The sequence below is a fragment of the Protobothrops mucrosquamatus genome, unplaced genomic scaffold (genome assembly GCF_001527695.2).
Source record: "Protobothrops mucrosquamatus isolate PMUCROS unplaced genomic scaffold, P.Mucros_1.0 scaffold25, whole genome shotgun sequence".
NCBI lineage: Eukaryota > Metazoa > Chordata > Lepidosauria > Squamata > Viperidae > Protobothrops > Protobothrops mucrosquamatus.
Window position 1 is genome coordinate 645,721 of NW_015386410.1, and position 10,107 is coordinate 655,827.

At 44.2% G+C, this 10,107-nt stretch overlaps 1 protein-coding gene across 1 annotated transcript in view; it reads right to left on the reverse strand.

The window, feature by feature from the left end:
- Positions 1-9,573, reverse strand: part of RASIP1 (Ras interacting protein 1) — a 22,761-nt gene extending 13,188 nt beyond the window's left edge. Inside the window, exons 1-4 of the mRNA XM_015810948.2 lie at positions 9,460-9,573; positions 6,890-7,044; positions 3,430-4,007; positions 873-1,243 (exon numbers count right to left, since the gene is read on the reverse strand). Of these exons, the coding sequence (XP_015666434.2) occupies positions 873-1,243; positions 3,430-4,007; positions 6,890-7,023 (1,083 nt within the window). The 5' untranslated portion in view covers positions 7,024-7,044; positions 9,460-9,573. The remainder of the gene's footprint in view (positions 1-872; positions 1,244-3,429; positions 4,008-6,889; positions 7,045-9,459) is intronic.
- Positions 9,574-10,107: the final 534 nt, after the last annotated feature.

The following is a 10,107-nucleotide window of genomic DNA, read 5'->3' on the forward strand; positions in this document are numbered from 1 at the left end:
ACCTTGGAGGTCATCTAGTCCAACCCCCTGCTCAGGCAGGAAACCCTATACCATTTCGGACAAATGGCTGTCCAGTCTCTTCTTAAAAACTTCCAGTGTTGGAGCATTCACCGCTTCTGGAGGCAGGTTGTTCCACTGGTTAATTGTTCTCACTGTCAGGAAGTTTCTCCTTAGTTCTAGGTTGCTTCTCTCCTTGATTGGTTTTTGTTTTTGCTGTATTTTATAGCTGTTATCTCTCCTCTAATGATATGTGAGAAAGACCCCGGGAGCTGGGGCAAAGAGTATTAAAGTATTAAAGTCAATTCTCTAAGGCTGACTTCCTCAATCTGCTTGATAAGAAGACTGGGGCCAAAAGGATGAGGAAGACTTTCCTGCTATTCAGCTATGGATTTGCTCTCCATTCCAATCTTGTCCCCTGAGCCTGGGCTACACAACATCTACACATGACAACTTGAAATGATTAAATTCTGACTTTCCAGTTTCAGAGGAAGGAATGACTAGACCAGCTGAAAGCCTGGCTAAAAAGCTGCCCTCGAGTGTTTATGAGTGTATCTGTGCGTATGAATTTTCTTTCTCCGTGGCATAGGACCAGGTGCTCCTCAGTCCCTTTAATGCTGTTAGGCATCAATGTGCGTGCTAACAAAGACGTCAGGTGTAGTAGGAATTTCTAGTCCTTCTTTTCCCTAGCAGGCCCTCTCTGGATGAATTAGAATTAAAATCTCATAATCCCCAGTCAGCGTGTCTGAAAAAGGATAAGAGCTGAAGTTCGGCTTTTCCAGAAGACATCCATTTGATGAAAGCTGTCCTAGCTTTTTCTCTCTCTGGGGTGCTATGAAAAGCTGAACAAGTCCATCAGCGGGAGGTGAATTTACCTGTTTTTCGTTGTATCCCAGTAACTGCAGGAAATAGGGATGTTCGGTTGGGGGCTGGATCAGGCATTGGGTAAGCTGCTCAAGGCTGGCCACATCCGTGGCCTCCTCTTCAGAGGCCGAAGGAGCCGGTTTGCCCTCAGCCTCTTCGGCTGCTTTGAGCCGTGATTCCTCCACCGGACCCCCTTCTGCCGGTTCACCGACTGCCATGCTCAGCACTCCTTTGCGGTCCTTGCGGCGCTTAGTGCTGAGGTTCATCTCGCTGATGCTGCGCCGGAGCGAGAGGTTGTCTGCTCTCTCCTTGGGGCCCACGTGGCCCCCCGAGGCAGCCCGGGAGCGTCGTGATTGTTGCCGGCGTGACTGAGAGTTAATCCCTACGAGAAACAGAGAGAGAAAGGACTGAAACCCGGAGAGGTGCAGGAGTTTGAGGCTAAATCCTCCCCAATCAGTTATGATGATAAAATGGTGGTCAAAATTCAGAAAAGCTGACTTAATTATTTGTATTACTATTGGGGGGGGGTACCTAGAAATATGTAGGTATGGTTAAGCCGAACAAGGAAATGAATAAAAGGAACATGTCACTGCGTTAAGCACCTGTTCCCTTTGCACCCGTATACAGGTAATCCTCAACTTAACAGCTGCCTTGAAAAAACTTATGACAGGTTCTCACACTTAAAACCGTCACAACATCTCCATGGTCACATCAAAATACAGGTGCTTGACAACCGCATGTATTTATGATGGTTGGTTGCGAGGTCCTGGGGTCATGTGATCACCATTTGTGACCTTCATGGCCAGCTCCCAAAAAACAAAGTCAGTTGGGAAGCTGGATTTGCCTCATGACCACACGATTCATTTAACTGCAGTGATTCACTTAACAATCATGGCACACAAGGTTGTAAAATGGATACTCTGATCCCAATTGTAGCCTTGCGTCATTCAAGGAGTTTCCATACTGCTATCCTCCCACTACTTTTTTGTGTCGATCAGTGTTTCTCAAATTTGGCAACTTTAAGATGTATGGACTTCAACTCCCAGAATTCCCCAGCCAGCATACTGACTGAGGAATTCTGGGAGTTGAAGTCCATACTTCTTCACATTCCCAAGGTTGAGAAACACTGGGATAGGTAAATGAAGGGAGCTTTGTTCCATTTGCCTGTGAGGAATGAGGGGAAAGAGAGAACGCATTAGCCTTGGACTCTGTATTTCGGACAGAGAGCTACAATTTAGGTTCATCTGCTGTGGCTATACAAGTAAACCTCAACTTACAACCATTCATGTAGTGACCATTCAAAGTTACAATGGCACTGAAAAAAAGTGATTTATGACCAGTTTTCATATTTAACAACTGTTGCCGCATCCCAATGGCCACCTGATCAAAATCCAGGTGCTTGGCAACTGGCATGGATTTATTTATATATTTAGAAAATTTATTTGCCGCCCATCTTGTACCCAATGACGCTATCTTGTACCCAGTTACACTATTCGGGGGGGTCATGTGATCACCGTTTATGAACTTCCCAGCCAACTTCCAACAAGCAAAGTCAATAGGTAAAGTTAGCTTAATGACTGCGTGATTGACTTAACATCTGTAGTGATTTGCTTAACAACTGCAGCAAAACTTAGTAAAATAGGACACATCCAGTGGTGGGATTCAGCTGGTTCGCACCAGTTCAGCAGAACCGGTAGCTAATTTTTTGTTGCCCAGGCCCAGAACGGACTTCCGGAACCGGCATCCACACAGAGAACCAGTTCTTCACATATTTGAATCCCACCACTGGACACATCTCACTTAACAACGGCCTTGCTTAACATCAGAAATGTTGGGCTGAGTTGTGGTAGTAAGTTGAAGACTACCCGTACGCTGAATTCAGAACAGTTGTGCCGATGTTTTAGAAGAACGGAGACCAAATGAATGAAAGCCAAAGGCCATTGAAAAACATGACATCCTCTGGGGTTGTAAATAACAGTTCTGGGAGACACTTTTCTTAGTTACAAGAACAGCAGCTTTGGAACAGACTAAAGAGCTAATAATAGCCAGCTAAATGGACCTGAGAAGACCTTCAACAAGAGCACAATGGGACAGATACATCCTACCATCCCCTCCAACATTTGGGACTTTGAAATACACTAATTGAAGTTTCATTTTCAGCATTCTTGGCTAATTAATGGCTGTTAATAGGTGTGGATGTCCAACCAAATACCAAATCTTTTGTGAAAACCTTCTAAACTCAAGTCTGTTGCACTACCTCCCATGCTCACGAATTCCACAAATTAATCATGCGCTGGGCAGAGAAAGGCCTTTTCTTTAATTAGCTGTAAAAATGTAGGGTTAATTTTAATTTATGGCTCTAGCTTTATATATTCTGTTTCGGTTTTAAATTTTGGTTGCTGCCGGGATGGAAAGTGGGATATAAATCAAGCATATAAATAAATTGCACGTAAGGCCCTGGAAATGTGAATCCCTTTGAAAAACAAAAGCAAATGTCTGAAAAATAGGTACAGCTCATTAATCTGTGGAGTAGAAAAAAGCTGACCAGCATCGAAGAAGATCACTCACCGCTTCCATCTTCATCCTCCCCCTCGGCCATCCTTTCCACATCACATCGGCGGCGGATCTCAAAGCGACGAGTGCAACCGGTTTTGGGCTTCCACACGTCTTGCAGCACCAGAGGCCGTTCAGCGTCACCAACTGCCCGGAGATACTGGGCCTGCCAGGAGTTATCCATGCCATGAACGCTGCCCACAACATCACACAACACGTAGGCATCTTCAGCATTGGGTTGTGTCACCCCGTAGCGCTCCAGGGCCTCCCGCACCAGCTGGCGGGCAGTGGAGCGTGCGGTTGCCAGCACACTCTTGTAATTGGCACCCATGGAGATGTCTCCTCCGTAGATTTTCAGGACTCCTGGCACTTCTCCCTGAGACGGGGGCTTGACTCGTTCTTCAGGCAGGGGGTCAATGAGATCTGCTAGTTTCTTCTCACTGGCCCAGCGGCCTCCTCCCCCACCAGTCGGCCCTCCCACCCCACCTCGCTGGAAGAGCGTTGAAAGCCTCTTGTGCCGTGCAGCCTTGTTCTTGGCTGGGCGCATCTCCACAGGTTCGCTGCCACGACTGGCAGTGTCCGAGGACGTAGACCTGGGGGGAGAACAGATAGGATTGGCAGGGATAGATCCCAACCAATTCAGCTGGATTGAGATTCAAAGGGGAAAGATGGATTGATACATTCCGAAGTTATTGGGGGCCTTGGGAAAATTGACATCTATGGGATGGAATGGAATGGAACAGAACAACAGAGTTGGAAGGGACCTTGTCTTCTAGTCCAGGGGTCCCCAACCCCAGTCCATGGACCGGTACCAGGCCGTGGCATGTTACAACCGGTCCATACAAACAAGCAAAGCCCCATCTGTGGGATGCTGGCAGCACACAAAACCATGCACTCTCCGATCCGTGGAAAAACCTTTCTCCATGGAACCGGTCCCTGGTGCCCAAAAGGTTGGAGACCTCTCTTCTAGTCCATCCCCCTGCTCAGGCAGGAGACCCTATACCATTTCAGACAAGTGGCTGTGCAATCTCTTCTTAAAAACTTCCAGGTTTGGAGCATTCAACGCTTCTGGAGGCAGGTTGTTCCACTGGTTAATTGTTCTCACTGTTAGGAAGTTTCTCTTTAGTTCTAGATTGCTTTTCTCCTTGATTAGTTTCCATCCGTTGCTTCTCGTCCTGCTCTGAGGTGCTTTGCAGAATAGCTCGCTTCTTTGTGGCATCCCCTGAGATATTGAACACTGCTATCATGTCACCCCTCATCCTTCTCTTCATTAAACTAGACATACCCAATTCTGTTCTTTATATGCTTTAGCCTCAGTCCCCTGATCACCTTTGTTGCACTTTTTATTTCAATCTATGAAGAGAACCAGAAGCTCATAGAGATTTATTTTGTTTTATTTATAGAATTTATATGCCACCCATCTCTCTATCAAACAACTCTGAGATGAGCACTTTTATAAGACAAAAAGGAAAAAATACATATATTGCCTCTTGTCCAAATAGGCTGATACAGAGTACTGAGCCAAAATATGCCTCTTACTTGAGATAATCATCTCAACATGTAGTTTTTACCAGGTGCTACATTTTTAAACCTTTAGGATTCCAGGATCATGACAGAAAGTGCTGGTTTTTGTACCAATTATTTCAGGTTGTCGTCATTTAGAGCAGCATTTCTCAACCTCGGCATCTGTTAAGATATGCAAACTTCAACCCCAAGAATGAGAAACACTGATCTGTAGGAAATTTCTCCATAAAGCCAAATCTGTGTGATGGCAGTTCTAGGGACTGATAAGCAGGAAAAAAGATGGCATCAATCAACAGCTGGAACAGCCCTATTGGTATAGCTCAGGGGTAGGCAACCTTGGCTCTTTTATGACTCGTGGACTTCAACTCCCAGAATTCCTGAGCCAGCCTACCCCTGGTATAGCTGATTACCAATAATTTGATTAAACTATTTCCCCCATCTAGGAAAAAATGTGAGAAATTTGGGCTAAGTTCTAATTACAAGCAAGATGCCCCAAACAGGCAAGCCTGGACAGTGGTAAGGGTGGGATATAACTGAAAGGAGATGTGGAGATGGGAAGTTTCCTTGTAATGATACGTTTTTTTATTTGCCTTGTATTACTTTGCCAAATCACAGGGAAATATAATTTCCACCCATCTGTTCAGCTGTCATCCTAGATCCCTGAATAAGGGTCTCGCTTTGATCCTTGGGATTTGTTTGCTTTGTCTGTTCAATGTTGCACGACTTCCTGGATAAATTAACGATTTTGAACATGCATTTGTTGTAGTACTTGATGATTCTGTTCCAAATCAGTGGCTCAGTGTCCACAATGGTTCTCTAATTCTTCTGAACTGAATGAAAGAGGAAATGCAGAGTGAGGTGAAGATCAATAAGATATAGTATATTATTCGACACACTGGTAGCACGGAATGCACAGTAATCATTGCCAGTTGATGCTGAGGAACAGAATTATGCAAAGAGATATGATAAAATGGGTTTATTGTGATGTATATACATATACATATACAAGTTATTGGCCAAGGTTTTTTTTCCTTGTTCTAAAAATTCCAAGACTCGGTTTCTCAGAACTAATCTTGGGCTGTAATAGATGTAGCCCTCAATTTATAACCATTTGTTTAGTGACCACTCAAAATGATGGCACTAAAAAAAGTGACTTATGATTGTTGTAGCGTCCCCCTGATCATGTGATCAAACTTTAGGTGCTTGGCAACTGGCATGCATTTATGACAATTGCAGCATTCTGGGGTCATGTGACTTTCACCATTTGCGACCTTCCCAGATGGCTTCAGAAGCGAAGCCAATGTATAAAGCCAAATTCATTTCGTGACTGTGTGATTTGCTTAATGACAGCAGCAAAAAAGGTCATAAAGTCAGGCACGACTCACTTAATGACCACTCACTTAGCAATGGAAGTTCTGGTTCCAGTTGTGGTGATAAGCTGAGGCCCATCTGTACAATTTTTGCCTGAACTGATGCAATGTCTTAAAGAAGACAAGCACTCAAACTCATATGCACTGCTGTGAGTTGGAGGTCAGTTCAGATGACCTGACAGGATCTCTTCTAGGGTAGTAATTCTTGAATTTGACTGCAGCTCTTTTGACAGGCACAGCTCAGTTGGAGCCAGTCTTTGTTCTGGCAATAAAACCTTGCCAGCATAATGGTGTATATTGCACTCGCTCCTAGCACTATCCCACATATTTCGCATCTGATGGGTTAGGGTTAGGGTTCGTGATACTTCGAGGTGCTGACGGGCTGATGAACAGTCAATAGCACTTCTATCCCATCCTCCTTCTAAGAAACAACCCACTCCCATGTTTCAGTGTTTACTAATAATCAAGCCTGGTATTATCCCATGAACACATCTGTCCAGAGGAGAGGGTGTTGCTATGAATTTTAGATATCAAGACAGCTTAAAGGGGAAGCTCGGCAATAGTTCTCTTTGAATACCTACTTGACGGACCCCACGCTTGGCCACCTACGTCCCAACTTTGCAAAATGCTTCTTTGGCGAGTTGATCCACAGCCCAACAGGAAAGTGAAGTTTCCCAAAGCGGGGGCTCCCGTCTTTTCGCTCATCTGAGAACATGATCACAAGGACTTGGAACTACTGAAAGACACAAGGAGGGGAAGAGGAAGGAGGGGGGGGGAGAAACAGAGACAGAGAAATGCAATCTGTAAGACCAATTCTTGGCGACTGTGGCCCTTCCCTGGTTGATGTCCTTTGACCTAAACAGAGTGGCTTCTGTAACATTTGGACCCAACTTCCCCAGCTGTTCTCACCCCTTGCAGTTATAGTTTCTTGTTTTCTTTATATTTAAATCTTGGCTTCCTGAATGCGACTTGATACAAAGCAGAGCTGTGGGATATTAAGAGCATTGGTCATATATAGCACAATATTAACAGTTTTAATTTCTTTCTTAAAATAGTATGGTGGGGTTTTTTTGTGCTTTAATATAGAGAGGCCACGAACAAGGAAAGATATGTGGTAGGGCAGATGTGTGGATATTATCTGTGTACCACAATGACTAAAAAAAGGGAAGATATACTATTATGGCATAGCCAGCCAGACATAAAATCTTGAATTTCACAGAGTTAAAGCTGATCTGGCTACGTGACAAGTCCCAAGTTCTCAGCTGGATTCCAATTTGAGTAGCAAGGTTGGTGAATCGGTAATCTCCTATTAGGGTAGCAGATCTGGGCTGCAAAACTCCAGATAATCACTATTTGACAGCAAAGAGTTACAAAAACTCTTGACTTTTTTCTGCCACCTAATGATTGCCCACATTTCTGCAGGCAGTTCTGGTAGCCCTATGGATGAGTCTCTCTGCCCCTCTCTTACTTTGCCACGTCCAGCCTTGCTTGACTAGCTCCTGAGAGAGTAGCCATATCTCTCACTCTGCAAAGAGCATTCCTTTAAGGGTCTGCTGGATGCCATTCTTTTATTTTAATCTAATTCTAGGTCTGTTTTAGATAAAGAAGCAAAAGAAGAGAGTGAGGCTGCGAACAGAGGTGTGTTAACATTGCTCATCAATACTTAGCACCTGGAAAGCATTGGTCTCCAACATCGGACATATGAGCAAACTGGCTTACACTTTTGCTAACCTATATATTTGAAACTTTGAACTACATTACCTGGCCTATTTTAATGATTTTAAACATTTTATTTAGAAAAGCAGGATGCAGATATAGTGACATGTATATATATACAGTATGTACCTATTTGCACAAAATTTGCACAGCCCTGCAATGGAACTGGAAAGACTTTGCTCTCCATTCCTTGTTTCAGTTTGGTTTGTCCTTACCTTCCTGTTTTGTACTAGGTTGCCCTTCTCCAGCTTGGGGCATTTCAGTTATGTTGGATGATGACCAGAATTATCAGGCAGCTTGCTGTTGGCCATGTGGCCTGCTCATATATCTCTGGGCATTGTAATCCAATAAATCTTGTCAAATGTTGTAGTTTTTCAACATCTGCTCTAGATCTTTTCCTTGCCTAAAGCTTCCAGTTTCCAATTAGCTATTTTTTCATGAGCTGCAAAAGTCAGATCTAGACCAAAGAGGCAGTGAGAACAAATCCAGAACTTCCACGGTGGCTGAGTCACAGGCCTTGAATCAAACAGTTACGTCAACAGGAAAAGATGAGATAACCAGCTCTGGGGTCAGAGCAGCTGGACCTCACCTCACACGAGCTGCTTAGTTCTTGGGAGATTGGAAATGATGGGGAGACCCTGAGAGATGAAGCCATTCGGGGCCCCACCCTATCCAATGCTTCAATCGGACTCTAAAATGAAACTCTAAAATACAATGCTTCCTAATTTAATCAACCGGTGCTTGGTGCCTTTTCCTTTCTTCATAAAACTCTACTATTTAAGCACAGAACCCAGAGGTTTTGCTCTGCATTCACCAAAGTTTCTCAAAGTCCAAGACCAAAAATCAAGAGATATTCCAATCATGCATTTCTTCCCATTTTCCCACCCTCTGGATAAAAAAAAAGAAAACAAATAATGCAAAGGGTGCAGTATATTAACTGATTATCAGGATAACCCAGTTGGAAGGGACCTTGGAGGTCTTCTAGTCCAATTTGCCACTCAGAATAGGTTTGCTGTCCACAATCGGCTATTTTTTCTCCCAATCAACTTCTTCTACTTTATCAACTTTCCCCAAATATTGACTTGATGGAGAACATATTTTTGAAAGAAAGTAACGAATTATGCAGAGAGACTGGATTTTTTTAATTGTTTAGTGCATGTGGAAAGCCAATCTCCCAACTTCTGGGTTTGGTGAGAAGACGGCAGTGGTCCGAAAGAGACAGAAGTAGAGGAGAAGATATATCAGTGCCAGACCTTATTATGTTCCCTTTGAGATGTGGTGGGATAAATCAGGATTCATCCTCATCCACACCAGTCTCCCCCATTTTCCCACCTGTTTACTGTCCAAACCTGGTTTTGAAACTACAGTATAAAGTCTGTGAAAGTTTGCACCCAAACACCCAATTACACACCCAGTCAAAGACTAATGTGATTACCGGCTACAGAGGATGTCCCAGATGCTGTGTCCTCTGCATATCACTCCCTTTCAGGCATTCCATGAGCCAAGCTTCATCTTCTCTTCCCTTCGATCTCTGCTATGGTGTTCCTGTATATGCTGTGACTTAAATCCAGAATGACTGCACACGGATTTCCCGTGCCTCCGGTCATTCACACACAGGAGGTGGGGCAGGAAAAGGAGATGGGGGTGGGTGGGCAGGAAACTGGCTTGGAGCAAGGCCTCTCCCAAGAACTGGGGAGGGCAAGAGAGCAGGGAAGGGGACAGACAGACCAACCCTTGAACTGGCAGGGGCTGGGTCAGGAAACCCCTTGCAATACAACCGAGGTGGGGAGGAGATAAATTCTGACTCTTAGAATAGGGATGAGTTGATGCGTTCTGTTGCAGTCATCAAATAGCGAGGCCTATTGATTTGACAATTTGGACAGCTGTGAGAAAAACTTGCCTGGATTGTTTTCCTAAAACTGTTTTGTTTCCAGATGTAAGGTTCAGGGTTTTGGCGTATCATTATTTATACCAATGTTTTTTTTCCTGGCTATTCTAACTACAATGAGTTAGAGCAGGTGATCATCCCTAACCACCACATTGTGAGAAGCTTATATGTCAACCTGCTGAAGCAAGTTAAACT